A 22,112-nucleotide genomic window follows, 5' to 3' on the forward strand; every position below is an offset into this window, starting at 1 on the left:
ATGACAGGACCCCCACGGAGTTTGAACCATCAAGCTGCATCTGATGCCTTCACGTGCTGGTCTGCTACAACCTTTAATGGCAGGAGATTAACGGAAAGAACCTGAGAAATTTCAAGCACCAAGTGTTCCAAGCATTTCCCTCCAACACAGACACTTCCTTGCAGATGAACTCTTCAGAAGGAGTCACTCTGGCAGCAAAAAGAACAGTTTGGATCCAGAGGGGCTGCCTGGACATTCATTCTGTTGTGACCTTCTAGGAGCCATTAAAGCCCTTTCTCCTGCAGGTGTAACAGTGATCAAGGGGGAAGGTTTATCCTCCACTAATGCTGCTGTTGGGTCTCTGGGGCTTGTTTTATTTACTTGAAAGCTACTCACAATTCTATTTGCTTACAGATAAAGCAGGAGGAATGTTTACCCACTACAGGTGCTGTGGAGCTCCAAAAATGCTGTGAATCCCTTAAATAAGGATGCTACAGGGCTACAAAACATTATCACTGCAATAAGCCACACCAACTGTCACAACTTGCCTCTTATTAAATAGCTATTGCAAGCTATAAATAAAAAATCATCTGGAAACACACAGTTATAAAATCCTAAAATAAGTGGAAAATTAGAGTTTGATGCTACTGCAGTGGATAACAAAGTTGCTTTTCCAACACATGATGGATGGGAGGATGCTCAGACCCCATAAATGTGTCTGCAAGTGCTATCCTGGAAGAGAAGAATAAACAGCGTGAGAAAGATGCAAAATTCACATTCCTCAAAGTGGTGAAAGTGCCAACTGTGTGATTAAACTGCATTTGCTCTGATGAGCAGGAACTCTCCAGGAGAGTTTTTAATGCCAAAGAAAACAAACAAAGGAAAAGTTTGTGTGAAAATTTGTTGGGTTTATGATCCCACCTATCTTAAAAAAATTCACTATGTTAGAAGAGGGAGGTTTCTGACTGCATTTCATTAGGCCTAATTTATCCATAATAAGTAGAAATGATTTTTTTTTTTTAAAGGTGCTTTTCACAAGAGAATGTCTTGCCTCAGGGACAAAATAATGAAAAAAAAAAATAGTGGTTTCCTAAGTAGACTAATAGAATTAATTTCCTCATGGGGAGTCTCAATATAGGGATCACTAGGAAAGACAGGACTGCTACCTCTACACAGGTGTAATTTTTCTATGTAAAATAACTCCTTATGGGTTTATTACTGTGTTGTTCAGCTCTTCTCAGGACAGATCCAAACCAGACACTCTCAATGGTTTATTACTGTAGCCTTACTGTGGTAACACCCAGGAGACACAGATCGAGAGGTGTCGAAAATACGTGTGAAAAATTGGCCCCCAGAGTGACAATTCTCAATTCAAAGCACCATCAAAACCAAGACAAAACATTGACAGAGGGAAAGCTGTGAGTACCTCTGGTGTCCTGTCGTGAAATTAAAAAAAAAAGAGCAAGTAATTCCCAGAAAATGGAGGCTACAAATTCTGTCTACTGTCAAATATCAGTTCTGAGAACTCCTACTCACAAGAGAGAACAGAACGTACAGTCTTAGTCCTTTGCTTTTAAGCATAGCCAGGACAGAGCTGAGTAAATGGAAAGGCTGGAATTAATCTGATAACTATTACCAAAAACTGGTACAAATTGAGACAACCCCCACATTTTAATGTTCCCGAAGTGAAAGAAAGGTAGGAAAAGCTTTTCAAAGCTGTTATTCCCAGAGGTCTGAGCTCAAACTGCCTTCTCGTTTGGTGCTTTACTCCCAGGAACACCCCAAGCTACCGAACCCCCTCAGCCAGGAACAAGCAGCGCTTGTGGCCCGGTCTGGGGGATTTGGGGCTGTGGAGGGGGCTCTGCTGCCCTGGGCTCCCACAGCCCCTCTGGGACTGACCTCGAAGAACCAGACAAGTACCTCAGAAATAAAGGCAAATGCCAACCTCAAATATTGCCCCGACTTCAACAACTTTGGGTTTTAATACTTTAAAGTGCCCGGGGTTTGTTTTTCTTTGGTGTTTTTGTTTGTTTGGTTGTTGTTGTTTTGGGTTGTTTTTTGTGTTTGGTTTTTTTTTCATCTGCTGCGACAAAACTCCGACACACATATTTCTTAACAACTAGCAGCTATTTTCCCAGTAAAACTACCCACTTCTAGAACCGGTTCTGTTCGGCGATGCCGCAGCGGTGCCTCCTCAGACACCGCCCCGGGGGCTCCCGCGGCCTCCGGCGGCCCCGGCACCTCCCGCCCCGCCGGCAGCGGGGGCTGAGCCAGGCGGAGGAGGCTCGGACCGCCTGGGGCAGCGGCGGCGGGAGCGGATCAGCCGGGGGCAGGAGCTGAGGATCGGGCGAGGGCTGAGGGCCCGGGGGCAGGAGCCGCAGGAGCCGCAGGAGCTGAGGGCCCGGGGCAGGAGCTGAGGGCCCCGGGCAGGAGCTGAGGGCCCCGGGCAGGAGCTGAGGGCCCGCGGGCAGGAGCTGAGGGCCCGCGGGCAGGAGCTGAGGGCCCGGGGCAGGAGCTGAGGGCCCGAGGGCAGGAGCTGAGGCCCGGGGCAGGAGCTGAGGCCCGCGGGCAGGAGCTGAGGGCCCGCGGGCAGGAGCTGAGGGCCCGGGGGCAGGAGCTGAGGGCCCGGGGGCAGGAGCTGAGGGCCCGGGGGCAGGAGCTGAGGGCCCGGGGGCAGGAGCGGATCAGCCGCGGGCGAGGACTGAGGAACCGCGGGCAGGAGCTGAGGGCTGCCGGACTAACGGCCCACCCGCGCGAGCGCTGCGTGCCCGCGGGCGCTGCGGCAGCGGCGGGCCCGGGGCGGGGCTCCCCCGGCGGGGCGGGGCGGGGCCGGCGCTCCCCGCGCGCCGGTTCCGGTCTGGCGGCGGGCGCGGAGCGGAGGGCCCTCGGCAGCCGCGGAGCCCGGGCGCGTCATGGCCGCGGCCGCGTGGATGCCCACGGTAGGCGGGGGACGGGCCGGGCCGGGCCCTGCCCGGGGCGCGCCCCTGACCTTGGCCGGTGCCCCAGGCGGAGCCGCAAGGTCGCGGTGCCGCCGGGCCCTGGCGGCGCTCCCGGGGCCGAAGGGCCGGTGCCGGCGGGCGGCCCCGCGGCGGGGGGTTCCGTGCGTGTGTCCGCGCTGCCCGGGCGGCGGGAGGCGCCGCGGGGCCGTTGCCGGGCGGGCCGGGGGCGCCGCGGCGGCTCCGCGGCCTGCGGGGAGGTCGCGCCGTAGAGGTCACGGGCGCGGGGCGCTCCCGCGGCGGGGCTCGGGCAGCGCGGGCTGCGAACCGCGGGGAGCCCCCGGCCCGCGCACTGCGGGCACAGCGGGGACAGCGGCGCGGGGAGCGGACCGGGGGCTCTGCGCCCCCACGGCTCCGCTCGGGGCTCGCCGGCTCCGGGCCGCTCTGAGCGCGGCCCCCGGCGCGGGGATGCTGCTTTGTGCCTCGAGCCAGTGGGGTTTCTGTTGAGCCTTTAAATGACGGCCTGAGAGGGGCAAAGTCATTGAGGCCGCCCCGCTTAACCTGCCTGCTCAAATGAGGAGGAACTGTCAGGAGCTGATCGCGACACGTGACACGATCGATTTCCTTCGGCCCGACCCTTTGTTACTCTTATCAATGTTGAACTTCAGTATAACGTACCAGGCCCGTGATTTCTGAAAGGACACGCTGTTCCCTCCCAGGGCTATTTTGGAATGTGAATCCCGGCTCTAGGTGCGGGAACTGTACCATGAGGACCCTTACGCTGTGGAGTGAACTTCACGTTTTCATTTAGTGGCTCCAGCTGCTTCCTCAGCCATGTGGCAGGCACTGCTTGCCCGTGGCAGTGACCTTGGGCATCTCATGTGGGGCTACAAGTAAAAATAGATCTAGCTTAAGTTACTTGTCCCACAGCATTCCTTACAATTTACTCGAGAATTGTGTTGTTTGTAGTTGTTTCTGTTGGTGCCAGTGTAGTTTGAGCCTTTCACTGTACGCTGTGTCAGTAAAGGTGAGAAATAACAAATACAAACGGGACAGGAGAGAATTGTCAGATTCCTTTGTAGCTGATAGCTGCAGACAGCCTGCACATGTGATGTGGCAGAGCTGAAGGAGCATCTGTTTACAAATAGAAGCCTTCTGGCTCTTAAGCCACAGAGCCATCAGTAGTCCTAGAAAGGATGGTGAGACCGGGAGGCCGTGATTTTTCTGCAGGTTGGGAATTTTGTCCATGATGTTCAGCTAGACAAGAGCTCGAGCTTAGATACCATCCCAGTCTTGAAGCTTAATGCCAGGTCAGAATATTCAGATGTTAGAAAGTGCCATTCTTTGACTACGCTTTCCAGACTTGTTGCTATGGTGAATTTTGTCTTTAACGTGCCTTTCAGTGATGCTTTTTAAAACCCATCAGGCCTGCAGAAGGCAACAGTACAAAACACGCAGCTGCAGGAGGTGGAAGAACAAAATTCACCGCGTTTTGAATGGAGGAAGTGACACTGGTGCAAAGTAGTTTTGGAAACGTCACTCAAACGCATGAAGATGCTTCCACCCAACTGCTGCCAACCGAGTGTTTCCCTTTTCCCTTTGCCCTCCACAAATCCCAGTCCTTAGCATATGGAGTCAAGAGTCACTGCAGGTTTGCTTGCAGACTCCAGCGATGGTGCAGGGCCTTCCCCTCACCCCAGGCACGCCGGGCTGTCCCGGGCTCACCTTGTGCTAAGAATACTCGGTGCACGCAGTGTTAGGCAGCAACTTGGCAAAGCACTGGCTACTCTTGTTTCACTTGGATTTTTATACTGGTTCGAGATAGGAAATTTAAAGCAATACGGTTTTTCAAGTGCAGATTCGCTGCAGTATTGTTAGCATTTCAATGTCCTGTTTGTGCAGTAAAATAGCATCTTTTTGCTTTCTATTTTCTGCAGGTTTCTCGGTTGCTAGGTGCTTTCAAAAACCAAAAAAAGGTGACCAGAAGTTTTGGTAATGCTGTGAGTATAATAGTCCCATTTTTTTTTCTTTCATGAAGTTTCTCAATAACAGGGGTTTGGAAATTTTGGTGTTATTTTTATATTCCTGAAAAAAATAAGGCCCAAACAAGTGAGCATAACGTGCTCTTAATACCATCCTGGATTTACACTGGTCAATCACTGTCATTGGCAATTGCATATTAAGTGTGACTGATAATACAAGAGGCTCTGGCAAAAGATACAAGTGGCATGAAGAGTTCTCACCAAATAAGCCAGTCTTCTGAAATTCCTCTGGGAGCGAGCAAATATTGGGCAAACCAGAAAGATTGTTGAGAAGCTTCTCATTTTCTTTCTTTTGCAGACTCCCCTCTAAGCACTAGATTTACTTTACTGCTGCTTTTAGAACGCCTTGCATCTAAAATTCTGCCTTTTCAAGGTCCTCTTTAAAGTATCTTAGACGTGGATTGTGTATTTCCCAACAGCTGTTTTCTCTTCTTTATGTGTCTGTGTTGGAAGTGCCCATGGGCCTTTTTTTTTTTCCCAGTGGAGGCAGGAGCAGGGCTCAGCACTGCTGCAAGTACCTTTAGGCAGGATTTAATTTTAAAGAGGAGCTGGGGCTTCTAATTACAAGCTTTGTACAAAAAGAATCAGAATTAGAAGAAACAGAACCTCTGGCTCTGTTCATACCACACTTAGCTCAGGTGGAGTCCTGTAGTAACAAAGCTCTGGGGTTTTTTTTGTCATGCACAGTGAATTTGTCTGGCTCAAATGAGTTGAAACAATCAGCCAGCATGTATTGAAATCCTGAATATTTTGTGTGGAGAAAGGTGGAAATGTATCTTGTGAGTTGATTCTATCTGTGGTTTTGCAAATAGTGCTGTGTCTGAGCTACCTTTTTTGTAGGTAATAATGAGCCCATGCAAAACTGTTGGGACTGTGTAAATAAAGCAAAAAGAGCTGGGGCTTGCACCTCAGAATAGTGATCATAACTTCTCTTTTTCATCAAAGCAGAATACTTTCTTCCCCTGTTACTCATTGAGCCTGAGCTGTGCAATGAAAGAACCAGGACTAAGAACATGGGAGGAAAATAAGCTGGTATTGTCAAAAACAGGTCTGAGGTTTTTAGGTCACTTGAGAAGTTTCCATTGGCATGACCCTTTTTTTTTTTCTTTTTTTTTTTTTTTTAAGATGAATGCAGCTTTTCCTATGCCTCAATCTTTTGTAGCATGTGTCAGTGTTACACAGGGTGTTGGTAATGCTGGAGGCACATTCCATCTCCAGGGAATACCCCCTCCTCTTCAGACTTCCACAGAAACCACGCTGAGATCATTTATTGCAAGGAGTCCTGAGCAGGAACCTGCCTTTCACATTCAGCCTCTGTTTTGAAATAGGAATAGATAGCAGGCAAACTTTCAAACAGTTCTCTCAAAACATTTTCACAGTCCCTCTGAAAGCAAGGGAGTCATTCTCACTTCATAGTGAATATTTGGCAACTGAACATTTCTCCTGTTTTCTCAGAGTCACTTGGTTCCTACAACACATGAAAACGTTTTCTGTGCAGAAAACAAACATTCATTTGTTGTACTACTGGTATTTCTTTCCCTAGGTACAAACAGTAACTTTAATCCCAGGAGATGGCATAGGACCTGAGATTTCTGCTGCTGTCATGAAGATCTTTGATGCTGCCAAAGTAAGTCCAATTTGTCTTGCTGTAAGCACTGTAGGTTTAACTACAACAACAGATACTAACTAGGCATGTTTAAAAAGTTTTCCCTTTAGCTTCCAAAGATAAAGGCATATTTAAGCTGTTAAAACTACTTGAGAATAGAGTTTGAAGCTGCAGGTAATAAAAGACAGGAATGTGATATCAAGGCAGGGCTTCAAACTGTTACCTGGCAGAAAAGCAGAGAGTTGAGAGCAAATGCTGTGCCTAATTTTGGGGAATATGAACTCAGTGTATCATCTGGTTGATGTAGTAATCCTGATAAGAGCAAGAGAAATGTTCTTTCATTGACTGTGACTTCCAGTGCAGGTGAAAGGGTGTGTGAAAGGACTGGCTTACTTTTAGGAATCAAACTGCTGCACTGCCAAACACATTAATTGAAGTGATAGGAAAACTCACTGTATCCAGGAACTCTGGTCCTGCCCACCTGAGGAACTTCACCAGAATTTGTCAAGTTTCCTTGAAAGGAAATAGAGCTCTTCAGGCAGCTTTTCAGTTAGATAGCAGATACATAGCTGTGTCATGTCCTGTTTTCCAGGCAGGAGAGATGATGAGTTCTCAATGAATTCAGTTTTCAGATGTTGTCTCTTGTATACAAAGAACTCACCAGCTCTAAAAACTTGAAAGAAATAGCACCTGTCTTGCAATTCTAACCATTCCTGTGTATATGACACCAAGGGGGCATTGTGGGAATCAAGTTTATGATGATGTGCTGCTCATACCATTTCATTTTCCCTTATTTACCTTTTTTTTAAAACTGCTTTAGTTTAAATATCTCATGCTTGCTTTCGCTCACCAGAGAAAAATTGTTTTATGAAGACCTGGACAAAATTCCTAATGCACCTTTATATGAAAGGAAAGTTAAAACTTGAAGCAAAAGTCATGCCATTTAGGTTAACAATGAGTATATGTGTTTAGGCTCCTATTCAGTGGGAAGAAAGGAATGTTACAGCTATCCAAGGACCAGGAGGGAAGTGGATGATACCTCCAGATGCCAAAGAATCCATGGATAAAAACAAAATGGGATTAAAAGGTATTTTAGGGGTTAATACACAGATATTAAATACTGTTGGTTTTATCATGAGCCTGATTTAAAGCCAAAGTTTTTCATCTGAAACAGCCCTTCATTTCCAAGCCATAATTTTGATATTCTCATAGCTGAAGGTGGGTATTACTGCATTCCAACCTTTGGACTCTGCAGAAGGTGTTTCTGAGATACACAAGAGTATGCAATAACTACATTCCTAATGAGCAGTATCTTTATATATAGTGTTTTCAGTGAAAACCTGTTGTAAAATCTCCTGTTCCATGTAAGGATTGCAGTGTGGCCTTTAAACAGCTGATTGATGTCCCTGTGCAGCACTTAAGAGCACAGAGAGTTCCCGTGGCATTTCACAGAAGGGTTAAACGGGAATTTGGAGATCCTCTCCAAGAGCTCACTTTACCCAGAGTTTCAACTTCCAAATCCAGGCATGTATTTTTTCATCCAGGGCCTTTGAAGACCCCCATTGCTGCAGGGCACCCCTCCATGAACCTGCTGCTGCGCAGAACCTTCGACCTCTACGCCAACGTGCGGCCCTGCGTGTCCATCGAGGGCTACAAAACCCCCTACACGGATGTCAACATCGTCACCATCCGCGAGAACACGGAGGGCGAGTACAGCGGCATCGAGCACGTGGTACGTGCTGCCAGGGCTGCCTTCCCGGGCCTGCCTGTGCCAGGGAGGGGAACTTGGTCCACCCCAGAGGCGCTCAGGGTGTTTTTTGTTTGGCACTTTCCCTGTGAAATGCAGTGTTGGGACTACCTCCCTCAGAACTCTACTCCTTCAGCACGCTGTCCCCTCAGCACTCTGCCCCCTCAGAACGCTGCCCCCTCAGAACGCTGCCCCCTCAGCGCTCTGCCCCCTCAGCACTCTGCCCCCTCAGCATTCTACTCCCTCAGCACTCTGCCCCCTCAGCGCTCTGTTCCCTCAGCGCTCTGCCCCCTCAGCGCTCTGCCCCCTCAGCCCTCTGTTCCCTCAGCCCTCTGTTCCCTCAGCCCTCTGTTCCCTCAGCCCTCTGTTCCCTCAGCCCTCTGTTCCCTCAGCCCTCTGTTCCCTCAGCCCTCTGTTCCCTCAGCCCTCTGTTCCCTCAGCCTCTGTCCCTCAGCCCTCTGTTCCTCAGCCCTCTGTTCCTCAGCCCTCTGTTCCCTCAGCCCTCTGTTCCCTCAGCCCTCTGTTCCCTCAGCCCTCTGTTCCCTCAGCCCTCTGTTCCCTCAGCGCTCTGTTCCCTCAGCCCTCTGCCCCCTCAGAACGCTGCCCCCTCAGAACGCTGCCCCCTCAGAACGCTGCCCCCTCAGCTCTCTGCCCCCTCAGCACTCTGCCCCCTCAGAACGCTGCCCCCTCAGCACGCTGCCCCGTTAAAACTCTACTCCCCCTCATACCATTGACTCGAAGAATGATCTTACACGTTCATACCCACGTAATCTGTCTCACAGATTGTCGATGGGGTCGTGCAGAGCATCAAGCTGATCACAGAGGGAGCCAGCAAGAGGATTGCGGAGTTTGCTTTCGAGTACGCCAGGAACAATCAGAGGAGCCACGTCACTGCCGTGCACAAGGCAAATATCATGTATGTCCTCAGTGCTCTTTGAGCAGAACTAAATAACAATGTGCATTAAGTCTTGCTCAAATGTGGGACTTCCATTGATGCCACTGGGAGGAAGTAAAATGGGAAGCAAGTGAAGTAAATGCCTCCTAAGTGAAATGGGCAGTACTGACCCAGTGTTGATAGGGTGCAGTAATGGTGTACTGATGTACTTATTAGCAAGTTTTTAGGAATCCTTTCATGCAAAGCTCTTTTTAAACATGGAGAATTAATTTAAAAACTGAGGATGAAAGTGGCTGCTAGTGTCTTTTACAGTTTCCAAGCCACTTCCCACTGAACTTAGTCATAATACCTGTGATATTAGACACCACCTTTACAAATCCACTGAGCCTTCAGTAAAGGAATAGAAGGCTTTCTGACAATGAATGTGTATGGCTGTTAAACTATTGGCACAAAAATGTTTTAGGAGGAAATTTAAAGGGCATAACTTCTCTGGAATATATTTACAATATTATGTATATTTATGCAGTTTTCTTTACCTTGAGTACTGCTTGCTTACAATAACTGCAATGTTCTCCTGCTTATCTAATTGCAGGAGAATGTCTGATGGGCTTTTCTTGAGAAAATGCAGGGAGGCAGCAGAAAACTGTAAAGATATTAAATTTAATGAAATGTATCTGGATACTGTGTGTCTGAATGTGAGTATTTACATATTTTAATTTTGGTCGGTGTTTTGGGGTTATTTTTGTTTGTTTGTTTAAATTCTTACCCTTAATGACAATATCCTTCCTTCTAGATGGTTCAAGATCCATCACAATTTGATGTGCTTGTTATGCCAAACTTGTACGGTGACATCCTCAGGTATGGAGATCCTAATTTGAACTAACCCAACACGTAAAATATTGATACTTTCCCAGCAGTCACTGAGGTTATGTGCAAGCCAGATGGGTGATCTGTGCATCCAGAGTCTAAAACTTCATAAACCAGACTTGAAATGGGAAGAAAGGATGGTATTATTACCCTTCAGTTATTAATATATTGTTGGGTGGGGCTATAGGATGAGAATGTGCTATTTATTTAAAAGAGAGTTGCTGCTTATGGAGTCTGTGAATATTGTTCAGATGGGGCAGTAGAGAAATTTCTCCAAAGGTGTGGAGAATTTAATGGCTTACATTGCAATCAAGAATGTTTGGTTAGAGATTAGGGAAAATAGATTTTGTAGGGTGACTGTGGGATCGTGATGTGTACAGAGAGCTACAGGTAAATGATTCTACAGAGTCACTGAAGAACCAAATGTGTGGTCTCTTAATATCCTACCAGCTCTTCTTTTATGTATTGTGGTTTTTCCTTACCTCCAAATTAAATTTCATATTTGAATAACGTGAATGCTGGAGGAGCTTGGTCTCTTGAAGGCAAAATCCACCAGCAGACATTTTCATTTTCCATTCTGTAAAATGTTCAGGTAGGAGTGTAAATTCCATCCAATACTGTGTGTCAAATGAAGTGTCTAATCTGAATTTGTAAGTGTGTAACAAAACACGGCATCTCCTTGCACCTCTAAGGAGACACTGAGAAAACAGCCTGAATCAGGATTTGTTTACAAGTTCAGTGACTATTTACATCTTGGAACCCATCTCCTGTTTGTGTATAGATAATAAATGTAGGGGTAACTTACAGAGAAGAAGAAATGCTTCTGGAGCTCTTTTAAAATTGCCCTCTCTCTGATAAGGTTGTCTGTCCACTCTAGGAAAAAATCAGCTTCCAGCTAATGCTTCTTGCTTTGAGAATTGGTAAGGAGTGCCCAGGGCCCTCACAACTGCTCTTGGCTGTTGACTAAAAGAGATCAAATCACATGAGTCTCATCATCAGTACTATTGCAACTCCCTGCACACAGTTCAGTAGCACCTGTTTTAAAATTCTCATAGAAATTCCATAAAAAATTACAGTCCTAAAGATTTGCAGTAAATGTGAGTCTGCCCTGGCAGAGGGCACATTGATCACTGATCCTTTAAATCATGAGCATAATGCCAGGCAGGTTTCCTGGACTGAACAAGTACAGAGGGAAATCTCCTTCCTTGAAGCATTTAGTGCTTCCAGTGACAAATTCGACTGTATCCATTTTTTTCCCCAGACTCTATAAAGCTAACTGGTTTATTTTTCAGATTAAACTTAATATTGTTCTGTAAGGTCAAACCTTTGTGCTTGTCAGTCCTTGCTGAGCTGAGCTGAGGCAATATGTGTATCTGTGAAAATACCTGAGTTTTAGGAGCATTGTTTGTCAGTCTGGTCAGCTCTGAGGGTACAGTCTGATGGCTACAGGCACAGCTGGTTTGTCCTTCCCCAGGTTAATTTTGGAGGGACCCAAATGCAGGTGGCTGATGACGTGCTAATGTCAGACTTGTGGCTTACAAGCTGTCACTTGGAAAATGCCCCTTAAGCTACACACAGTACCCTACAAAACTACTGGTAATTCAGCTACCCCAGGAAAATTCTTCCAACTTTCTTTAGAAGGACTTCACATATGAAAAGTAGTTGTGTGGCCCCTTCAGAGGAAATAAGATTTCTGGATAGTTACAGTTTTTTGCTAGTTTTTCAGACTTCTCCACATATTCTGTGCTTTTTAGTCCTTCTTGTTGTGCCTGTGTCTTACCAGCTTCATCCTAGAATTTGGGATTTCCTTTTGATTGTCCTTTGTTACATTGCCTTCTGCTGGAAGTCCTAAAAATTTTCAGATGTTCATTAGGAGCACAAGGGGCTCACCAGAGTAATATTCTCAGTATTACTCTCAGACTGTGTAGGTGCATAAAATAAGTTCCAGTTGCAGTAGATAAATATTTTAATACCTTGCAGAGAGGTATATGGAGAAAGTTGTGTTCTTTTCATTTGATGGGTGGGGTTTCTTTCAGTGACTTGTGTGCTGGCCTGATCGGGGGCCTGGGAGTAACACCCAGCGGGAACATCGGAGCCAACGGAGTGGCCATTTTTGAGTCGGTGAGTTTTGTTCTCCAAGGGGGAGCAGCAGTAACTGCTTGGTCTCTCCTTGGGAATCTAAAACCTTTCCATGCTGTACAACATGACTGGCACTTAACAAAGTTCTGCATAAAGCTGGTTTTTACTGTGGAGCTGGTGAGGCTTTGCCCAGAGAGCCTGGGTGAAGTGTGTATCACTTGTAAGTTTTTTGCATGTCCTTTTTCTTGACCAACACTTTATTTTCCCTCTTTTTCATAAGATAAATACCCTCTATCAAACAGAACTTAAAGGGACACAATTCAGAGGTATTTGTGACCCAGTTCTGCCTTTCTGATGCTTTTGAACTAAATTGTTTTGGCCTTTGTTATCTCCTTTCCACTGACTGCATCGCTGCAAAGTAACTCCTGTTTTAATACCACGAGGATTTCTGGGTCAGCTTTCTTGCACACACTTGGACTGCCTAGGACATTTTAATCAGCCCTATTGACATCATAACTGATGGGTTTGCTTTTATGTCTAGGTTCATGGAACAGCACCAGACATTGCAGGCAAAGACATGGCAAATCCAACTGCCCTCCTGCTGAGCGCTGTGATGATGCTGCGTCACATGGGACTGCACAAACACGCCACAAAAATAGAGTCAGCTTGCTTTGACACCATTAAGGATGGAAAGGTAATAGGAGGGGGTGCAGATAAATGCAGTGAATTAAAATCAGATTCTGCCACAGCACAAATGAACTCAGAACGTGCACACCTGAAGGGTGGCTGACCTGCTGTGCTGGAGAGTTGCACGAGTAGTGCCACTGTCCTTCTCTGACAGTGATTATATTGTCTTTGGTGGTATTTTCTTATGCCACTGTCCTTCTCTGACAGTGATTATATTATCTCTGGTGGTATTAAGCCTGCCCTTCTCAGTAATGAGGGACAGGCTGTAGCATTCCTGGTGTCTCAGTAATGCTCATCTCACATTTCTGCAGCTTTGTGAACTCGAAAAGCTTGAACTGGAGATGTGTTTTGCAGGAAAGGGATTAGAGGTTTAAGTAACCAGTAGCATTTCACTTAGGACATTTATAAAACAGGCAATGTTTATGTATTTAAATCTGGACACTCACTTGCCTTTCACAGGCCTTAATCATCCACTTAGTTTATAGCATTCCAGTCCTGACTGTGATACTTTTGTTCCTATTTTTTTCAGCTCAGTTATTTTCTTTTTTTTTCTTCCTTACTGCTTTCACTCCTTTTTGAACTACAAAAGAACAGTTTTTATCCAATATTTACCTTTTCCCTCAAGATTTTATAGGACTTCCCTTTGGCAGGAAGTGGCTCCAGATTTAAGACTCAGGGTATTTGGGGGGTGAGGAAGGACTTATACTCTGAAATTTGAGTTGAATTTGTGTTCTTACCATTATTGGTTCACTCCTCTGCTTTGATGGCATCTTTTCAAAACATAGTTGGAAAGATCTGGAGATGGCAGTTAAGGAGGATGAGCAGTTAGCCCTGCTGGTTCAGTTACCTTAGCAGGACCACAAGAAGCTGCTTGGTAATTACAATAACAAGGAAGCTGAAACCAAAAGTTGTCATCCCTTTGCAAGTGGTCTGTTTGCAGCTACCTTCCTGTGTTAAAAAACCCACCTAAACTTACAAGTGAATAAAGAGGTGCTCCTGTAATCATTTCAATCATTTAATTAAGAGATGTGTGTGTCATGTAAGGGGGGAATTAATGATTGTAAATTATCTCCCAGCCTGCTTTAATCTAGCTAGGTTAGACCAGCAGTGTTGCCCACATTTATTTCACTCTCTTAATGCTCCCACACAGGAGTTGTACTTGATGACAAAGATGTTTAAATTCTACATTTTCCATGTCTAAACTAAACCAAGCAAACTTGAAGAATCATTAACATAGCAATAAGTTATGTGTGCTTTTTCTGGGTGGGTTTCCTTCAAACAAACAAACAAAACAAAGCAAACAAACAAAAAAGACCCTTATGAATTACTCTTAATTAGTGCTGTGCCTTCATATAGGAATTTTACTTCTAAACTTCTTACTGAAAGCTTAAATATTTAACAATGAATTACACTATTAGGGAGGCAAGGGACGTTATAGAGCTTTGACCAAACACACTTTCTTCCTGCAGTTAAGATAAAATCATGTTCAAATTGGATAAAATAAAGTGCTTTATGCTGATCCCCAGTTTCTGTTCCCGTGCCATCCTTAGGGATGAACTCTGCGTGGGCTGCACAACTCCTGCCCCCTGCTCACTGTCCAGAACACATTCAGGGACAGGACTATCCCCCTGAAACATTCCAGTGATGCCGTTTTTCCTTCCTTTCAGATCCTGACCAAGGACCTGGGGGGCAATGCCAAGTGCTCGGAGTTCACGGACGAGATCTGCCGCCGGGTGCGGGACAAGGACTGAGCTCCCCTCGGAGGGCACGAACCCGACATCCACATGCAGAGAGTTTGCTGATCTCCTGAGAGCAAACTTTTTAGTTAAGGCCTCTCCATTAATAAATTTAGTCCAAATGGCTACAAATGATGCTTGTGCCTGCTTTCAGTGGACTTTTCCAAGTGCTTTGTCTTATTTATTTTTTTTTTTTTTTTCTATCTGGTGAACATTTTTATGTAAGTGAATTCTTTTCTTGGCACTGTAACTGTCTACCATTTTCCATTTCAGTTAGAGGGTTTTACTTTCCACAAAGAAAAATTATGCAAATATAAAGCAGTAATGGAATTAGTGAAATGTAAAAGCACCTTAATGGTTAAAACCTGCTTTATTGGTCTTGCTGAAGTTGAAAAGGTTTTCAGCCTAACAGTAGCACAAGGTGACCTTCATCAACAGAAACGGGTATAAAATAACTTAAAAATAGCAATTTCATGTCAAAAGCAAGGAGAAAACCACATTAGATAGTCTGGTGATGAAATACCCACCAAAGGCATGAATAAAGAAGTACTAAATTCTAGAGATTTAATCTACTTGTGTACTTTACAAAAGCCCACAACCATTTCCTAGCAAAGGGTGAGAATTAATGCTGGAGCAAAGTTATTTTTCAAATCGAGAGAGCACAATAATTCTTACGAGTTTTCCCTCTCTGAAATACCCTTTCCAACAGAGTTATAATGAGGGTAAATTGTATAAAATTACCTCTGCCATATATTGTGAAGGGAAAGTATTAACATGGCAGATTACTCCTAGATATCTCATGACTTGTGCTAGAATGCTCGTTGTGTTGTAGCTTAGTCTGTTCAGTGTGTCCTACTGTATTGACTGGGAATTTTATTCACACCTGAATGTAAGGGACTAATCCTAAAGGGATTAAGGCAGATCAGCTGTTTGGCTCTGGTGCCTATGTTCCAGAAATACATTTCATCCCTATTCAAGGGGATCCAAGACTTATTTTTTTCCCTTGCTTACCAAGCTCAATGGGTGCAAAAGCAACTCTTTTCCCTCCCTCCTCCATCACCTGTATGACCATGCAGATGGTCATACGAGTCATGCTGACCTGTGTGTCCAAAGGTATCTTCCATCGGTGCCCCCAGCGAGGAAATGTGTATTTTAAAACTCGTTAGTACAGCACAGGATTATCCCTACTGCCAGAACCAGGCTTCTTACAGCTTAATTCTATTCATGGAAAGTCACCAAGTGGAGTAACATCTATTTAGACTGTTTTAGGCTGGTTGCTTCAGAGGTGACATCGTTTCTGATTCAACGACTTCTGGTGTGGCTCTACAGAGTGAGCAGCCCAGCTTTTTTTAGACAGTCTAACAGCCTGTTGGAGGAGCTTTTGGTGAATAAATAGGGCAACGTTTCTTTCCGTGTTTTCCAAGCTGCTGCTTCCTTGTTTTCCTTCGGATTAATATTGTTAAAGAACCTCTGAATGACCGTTGCGCACAAAACGGGGAAGAATAAACTTTTCAAAGTCCTCTTGCTTGTTCTGGTTTTTATAATCCTAGGCTGCTACCTTGTCTTGTGTGTTGAGCTGATTAGTGACACTTGCAGCAAATCCTAAGCCTGCAAGATGAGACTAGGAATGGAAATTCCATGGATATGGTTTCCTGTTCCACATGACGTTTTCCTCTCGGGAGCAGGGGCTGGAGCTTCCTGCCAGGGATCACTCCCAGCACCCCCTGACACAGCATGCCCTGCACGTGGTTTATTTTTCATATTTTTATTTTCCTTTATCCTTACATGGTTTATTTTTCATAGGGCTAAGGAGAAATGCAGCTCCAGAATTGGCACAATGTGAGTATTGGCACGTGCAGATCCACGCCAACAATAAAGGAAAGCACTGTAAACAATCTTAAAGGAGCTTCTGTTCTAAACAGCACTCCTGTGGGAGAGCTCCTGTATTTACTGCTTGGGGAGCTATTCCCCCAGCTTTTTTGATTACCTGTTTTTAGGAGAAATAGTCCTGCTTATTCCAACGTGGACTTAGAAATGAGCTGCTGTTTTCACAGAAATGGAAGAGAAGCCTTTAGGTTCTGAAATGTCTTTGTTAGTGAACAACAACAAACTCCTGTGTAGGAGGAGAAAAAAAATTCAGCCCTTTTGATTGTTGTTATTTTTTTGTTTAAATAATTCTCACTGGAGTGGTCTGGCAGTTTTATTAAGCAGTACTGCCAGCTACCAAAATGTATCCTGAGCTACGGGCAATGGCCTCGGGGACAACAGGGAAAAAGGAAAATGGAAGATCACTAATATAAAAAAAATGGTTGTTTTTCAGTCTAGAGGAATTAATTATCCTCAGCTTATACAACACAGAAGGATGTTTTAATCATTTAGGTCATAAAGTAAAAACAGTATTAGAAAATGGACACACTGCAGATGCTTCTGTGAAAAGAGGACAAATGATCAGGTGAGTATCAGGAACAACTACACTGACACAGCAGCTTTCTAGTGGTTTGGTTCAATAGACTACAGACCCCCAAAAGGCATAACTCTTCATTAATGCTTTTGATTAGAAAATAACTTTCTTTTGCTCACAGATCTCTCTTAATGCTTGGATGAAAGACTTCCTACTCTTCATAGAAGGAGTCGACTTCATTCCTGTATTTCTCGAGCACTGAGAGCCGTTTCAGCTTCATTGTTGGACCTTAAAAGAGGGAGAGAGTCACAGTCCTGGAAATGGGAACAGAAATTCCCACCCTCTTGGAGCTTTGGGGCCCAAGGTTTTTATTGGAGAGCCTGTTGGGAAGCACATGCCCCAGTTTGAGTGTAGGTAAATGCTGAAAGGGAGAAGCCAGCGTGGTATGTAAAGCTGCCTCCACACAAGCATGGGAACCTCAAAGGGAGCTGCAGATAACTGACCACTACTTTTTTTCAGTAAAAATAGTGATGTTTTTGAAAGCTTTTAAGCAATTCCCAGTTCATTCAAAGAGCCTGGTGATGTGCTTCAGGCTCTATTATGAGGTTTTCACTGTCTTGCTTCTCCTTTTTTTTTTAAATGAGAAACTTTCAGTATTATTACTGGAACTTATTAATACTGCCCAAGGAATTGACCAAAATTGATTCCTTAATTACCCAAAGCAATCTGAAATGTAACTACAAGAGCTGTACTTGCAAATGTGCACACAGCTAAAACTCCCAGTTTTGTACTCTTTACCACAGACTGCAGAAGGTTTTTTCCCTGCACCCAGAGCCTGGCAGGCAAAACTGTCCCTCAGTATAAAGCAAGTAAATCTTACCTAGCTCTCCCCCAGAAATGGAGAAGTCCCTGGGCAGCACTGTCCATTTCTGAATGCAGTGGACCCTGTTGGTGGCGTTCCTGTTGACTCTGTCGATTCCCTCCTGGATGGCCCCGTAGATGGCCCGGTCTCTGGTGGCTACAATCTCAGACACCTTGGTGGCTTTACTGCCACTCCTCTGGCAGAAGTCTCTGGCTTGCTCAGTGAGGATGTCAGTGGGCTCAGATGTGTCCGGGTCCAGCTCACTCTGAAAGACCAAATGAAGTGAATCACCAAATGCTGCCTCTTAAAGGTGCCCTGATCGGGTCCTCCCCGGCTGAGAGGGCTCAGCACAAACACAAACACTCTGCAAGCCTTAAAAAGCAGGAACACCTACAGATGGCAGCGCTTTTCTTTCCACTTGGCCACCAAATGCAAATGTTTTTGGCTTCTATGGACATGAACAGACTTGAAATGTGTGAATGAATCAGGCCAGAGTCCATCTGCAGAGCGGGAATTTCTGCCATATTTTCCAAATGACTCCGTTGGTGCAGGGAAACGTTTAGCTCATCGCCAAATGGAATGACTGTGGTGTAATGTAAACAGCTTGAGATGGAAGCATTCTTTTGAGTTAGACTTCTCAAATTAGCATTTCTATTGTGCCTGGAGATAGGGAGTGTCAGTCACAGAGGTAAAAAACAGCTTGAAAAAAACTCAGTAAGTGCACTCAGTATGTACACAGAACACCAAGGGCAAATGTTTTAGGAAAACAGTGATTTCCCAACTGAAGAGAATTGTGTACCACAGCAAGGCCATTAATTATTTTGTTCTACAGTCACCCTTCTCGTGTTATAAAAATAATAAGTTGTAGAGAAACGCTTCTGTTGGGAAATTTCTGGGTTTGCCTGCAACAGAAACGTTGGTTGGCTTTGCTTATCTGTCAGAATAAAACCTATTATTGTACAGAGACTTCTTAATCTTTCAGCATTTCCTAATTAAAAAGCTTGCATTTAAATAGAAAATAGCTCTTATTATACACACAGGAGAAACAGCAGTGAATATGCAGATGTTCAGCAGATCATGAGAAGTTTGGACTCAGCAGGATTTAGTTTGTACCTGCTGTACATTTTCCTCCCTGCCAACCTCTCCTATGTAATTTTAGGTCTCTTTACAAAGGGTTCAAAATTATTCTTCCTTTAGGTGCAGGGGTGTAATGTCACCACAAGCAATATTAAAATATTAAAGCTGGTTTACCTTTAGGGTCAGGAACATCGACAAAAACTTCTTTTTATCCCCAATCACCATAGCATTGCTAACAATGGGGAGCTCTTTTTTAACAGCATCTTCAATTGGGATGGGAGGCACATTTTCACCTCCAGCTGTAATAATCAAATCTAGGCAAAAAAAAAATAAAAAAGAAAGGCTATTAGTTGAACCCAAATAAATTCCAGGCTAGTGTCTGGATTGACCTGCTTTCCATATTCTGACATAAAAAAATAACTGAGATTTTTTTCCCCAGATGTTTTTCAAAGACAACAAATCCTACTAATTACTTTCAAACCAAAAATGCTACTATTTTCCAAACATGCTCAAGTTCTCAGATCTCCCTCAGGATAACATATTTGGTCCAGATAATGGTTCACATATTCCAGATAATGTTTCACAGGTTATTCCCAAGGCATTATAACATAACCTGGAATTTTCCTGTGAGACGTCATCTCTCCCAGATTAGCACAGGATTCCCCTTCTGTTTTATTGTTGCCACCTCAACATTCATTGTTAACATCATGATTGCAAATTCATTGTTAACATCATGATTAAAACCAATTCTTAAACTCACCAAGAGGGGTCAGACAAAAATAAGTTACTACTGCAGGAAGGCACCAGTAAAAGCAGAAGGAGAGAGGAGTGTGGGGGAGAAGCCAGGAGAGGAGATTTGGAGAGGAAGGAGTGATTCCTGACCTCCTTTTGACACGAGGGGAATGCAGTGACAGACTGGAATCTGGTTTGTAAACAATGGTAGTGATACCTCGTTCTGTTGATAATGTGTATTTTTATTTGAATACCTTTGTTCTGAAGCAGGATGTGTATATTCAGTGAAATTATTACAAATGTGACTATTCTCTGAGTAAATCCCAACTCTTTGCTTTCATTACATTTTTCTATTAGATTTTACCTCATTTGGACTTGAATTTAAAACTTTAATGAAACTGGGCATATGGTTATGTTATCCCAGATGGTTTACCCATCCTGTCATTTAGAGTAATTGCTTTTAGTTCAGCAAGCAAGGCAGATGTAAGAGAAACACAAATGTTCAGATGGATTGAGACGAGGGGTTGTCAACTGCTACACTAAAGGAAAATGAATCAGACAAGAAAGCAAGTTAAAACCAAGATATCTGTATTTGGTGCAGGCTACTAATAGCACCAACCTAAGTCCTGATTCCTAGCAGGACATGATGCCACCTGTGACACATTCACCCATCCACATTATCTCCCTCGTGACTCACTGTGTGTTCTGGGATGATACTCAGTTCTAAAATCTTCTTCAGTCTCATCTTGCCCGTGACCAATCCCACTCCTTGAGTGTGTTTTGGGGAAAAAAGCTCCCAAGCAAACCAAGTGACCAGTCTGACTCCATTGACACTTCTATCATTGTACTGCAATGACACCTCAGTTCACTGCTTTAGTTTGAACTTTCCCTTCAGCTCTCTGCAAATACATCACCTGGGGCATCAGAGGAACCTACCCCTGACCTACAGCTACAGCTTCCAGACAACACAGGTGTCCTCTCCTTGCTGGCTAAACATTCTAATGTGCAATTAGGACAATTTAGCAACATTCAAAGGGAGCCTGGGCAGCTTCATGAATCATTCAAATCAAAGAGGACACCACGCTGGTAGTTTATATTGGTAATTGTAATTTATACTGAGTAAAGGTCTGGGAGATAAAAAGCCTCACTGTAGGAACTGCATCATCTCCACCTATTACAGATGGGAGGGAAACTTCCCCTGAACACACAGCACACTCAGGGGGAAGTTTATTTTACCTTCCTGTGAGGGCAATGCTGCTGACAGGAGAGGAAAACACTTCATTAGTGACCTCACCTGCCATCAGACTGAGCAGTGCTGAGCAGGCACCACAACAGCGAGCAGGACTTGGCCCATTACCTTTAATTCTTCCCGTGACATAAAGAAAGCCATCCTTGTCCAGCTTTCCTAAATCTCCAGAATGCAGCCAACCCTCCTCATCAAAGGCTTCTTTTGTTCTGTCTTCCATATTTAAATAACCCATGAACACAGTCCTTCCCCAGAAGCAGATTTCTCCGTTTCCTTCTGGATCCTTGTCCACCAGTCTCACTCTGCATCCAGGTGCTGGTTTGCCACAGCTATCAGAGAGGAGCAGAGAAACCCCAGACACATCAAACACAACACTGACAGGATGGCTAACATGCCAAAGCCCTGAAAGTACCAAAACACTGCAAACAACACCTGCTGACACTGTTTGACAGCCGTGGAATATTCATTCACTGGGAGTATCTAAGCACTTTTTGACAGTCTGCCTTGCTTGGGCTTGCTGGTTTTTCCCTTCTGTATCTTCAGGCATAAAACCACTTTTGTATTTGAGATCTTGCATCTGAAAGTTATCCTGCCCTGGTCCAGGGCTACAATGTAAGCCAGGTTTAGGAACTGTTCTGCATGTTATGCTGTAGCTCACTGTCAGTGCTCCTGGCCTGGCAACGTGCTCAGCTTCTGACCTGCACGTTATTGTAACTCCCAAAGGCACAGCAGGGTGACAGTGCACTCAGAAAGAAAGAAAATAAGCCATAAGACCTTTGCTGGCCTTAGGAAATGCTCTTTTCACAGATACAGTGAAACAGGCCATATTAAAATAATAATAATAATAACAATAATAAAAAAGGTAAAATTACCTGTGCTGCCTGTAAATGTGAGGCCCAGACAGGCAGTGTGGGCCTGTGGTCTCACTCATGCCATAGGCCTCGTACAGGGTGATGTTGAGGCCCAGGAAGAAGTGCAGTGTCTCTGTGGTGAGAGGAGCAGCACCACAGAAGTGCTTCTGGCAGCAGGAGAAACCCAGGGCACTGCGGATTTTTGCCAGCACCAGGTAGTCTGCCAGCCTCGCCCAGAGCTGCTTGAGGTCACTGCTGAGCACAAAACACACAAGTCAGAGCAACCCAGGAAGTTTTCAGAACAAAATCAGGCACAAGTTTCATTTAGAGGTGTATCTATCATTTGGTTTTGGGTGCTGACACAAGTTA

General features: G+C 44.8%; 2 protein-coding genes across 5 annotated transcripts in view; one reads left to right on the plus strand and one right to left on the minus strand.

The window, feature by feature from the left end:
* Window positions 1-2,802: 2,802 nt before the first annotated feature.
* On the plus strand, window positions 2,803-16,094 carry IDH3A (isocitrate dehydrogenase (NAD(+)) 3 catalytic subunit alpha). Its single transcript, XM_050309390.1, has 11 exons — window positions 2,803-2,918; window positions 4,853-4,915; window positions 6,501-6,584; window positions 7,536-7,650; window positions 8,108-8,295; window positions 9,093-9,226; window positions 9,798-9,900; window positions 9,999-10,063; window positions 12,109-12,193; window positions 12,693-12,845; window positions 14,506-16,094. The coding sequence occupies exons 1-11, from the start codon at window positions 2,892-2,894 to the stop codon at window positions 14,587-14,589; spliced, it is 1,101 nt and encodes a 366-aa protein (XP_050165347.1). The 5' UTR covers window positions 2,803-2,891; the 3' UTR covers window positions 14,590-16,094.
* Window positions 14,926-22,112, minus strand: part of ACSBG1 (acyl-CoA synthetase bubblegum family member 1) — a 28,855-nt gene continuing 21,668 nt past the window's right edge. For 3 of the 4 annotated variants that reach the window (XM_050309388.1, XM_050309386.1, XM_050309389.1), the window contains 5 exons: window positions 21,765-21,998; window positions 21,004-21,221; window positions 19,089-19,228; window positions 17,856-18,102; window positions 14,926-17,263 (listed from right to left, as the gene is read on the minus strand). In XM_050309388.1, the coding sequence (XP_050165345.1) occupies window positions 17,187-17,263; window positions 17,856-18,102; window positions 19,089-19,228; window positions 21,004-21,221; window positions 21,765-21,998 (916 nt within the window). In that variant the 3' untranslated portion in view covers window positions 14,926-17,186. The remainder of the gene's footprint in view (window positions 17,264-17,855; window positions 18,103-19,088; window positions 19,229-21,003; window positions 21,222-21,764; window positions 21,999-22,112) is intronic. The other variant, XM_050309387.1, reaches the window with a different exon arrangement.

Source organism: Myiozetetes cayanensis, unplaced genomic scaffold (assembly GCF_022539395.1).
Source record: "Myiozetetes cayanensis isolate MyiCay16 unplaced genomic scaffold, myiCay2020 scf14, whole genome shotgun sequence".
Taxonomy (NCBI): Eukaryota; Metazoa; Chordata; class Aves; order Passeriformes; family Tyrannidae; genus Myiozetetes; species Myiozetetes cayanensis.

Coding starts and splice junctions, on each gene's coding strand:
- IDH3A (XM_050309390.1), top strand. CDS start 2,892: ATGGCCGCGGCCGCGTGGATGCCCACG. Junction 8,296..9,092: donor ACAGCGGCATCGAGCACGTG/GTACGTGCTGCC, acceptor TCTGTCTCACAG/ATTGTCGATGGGGTCGTGCA. Junction 12,194..12,692: donor GAGTGGCCATTTTTGAGTCG/GTGAGTTTTGTT, acceptor TTTTATGTCTAG/GTTCATGGAACAGCACCAGA.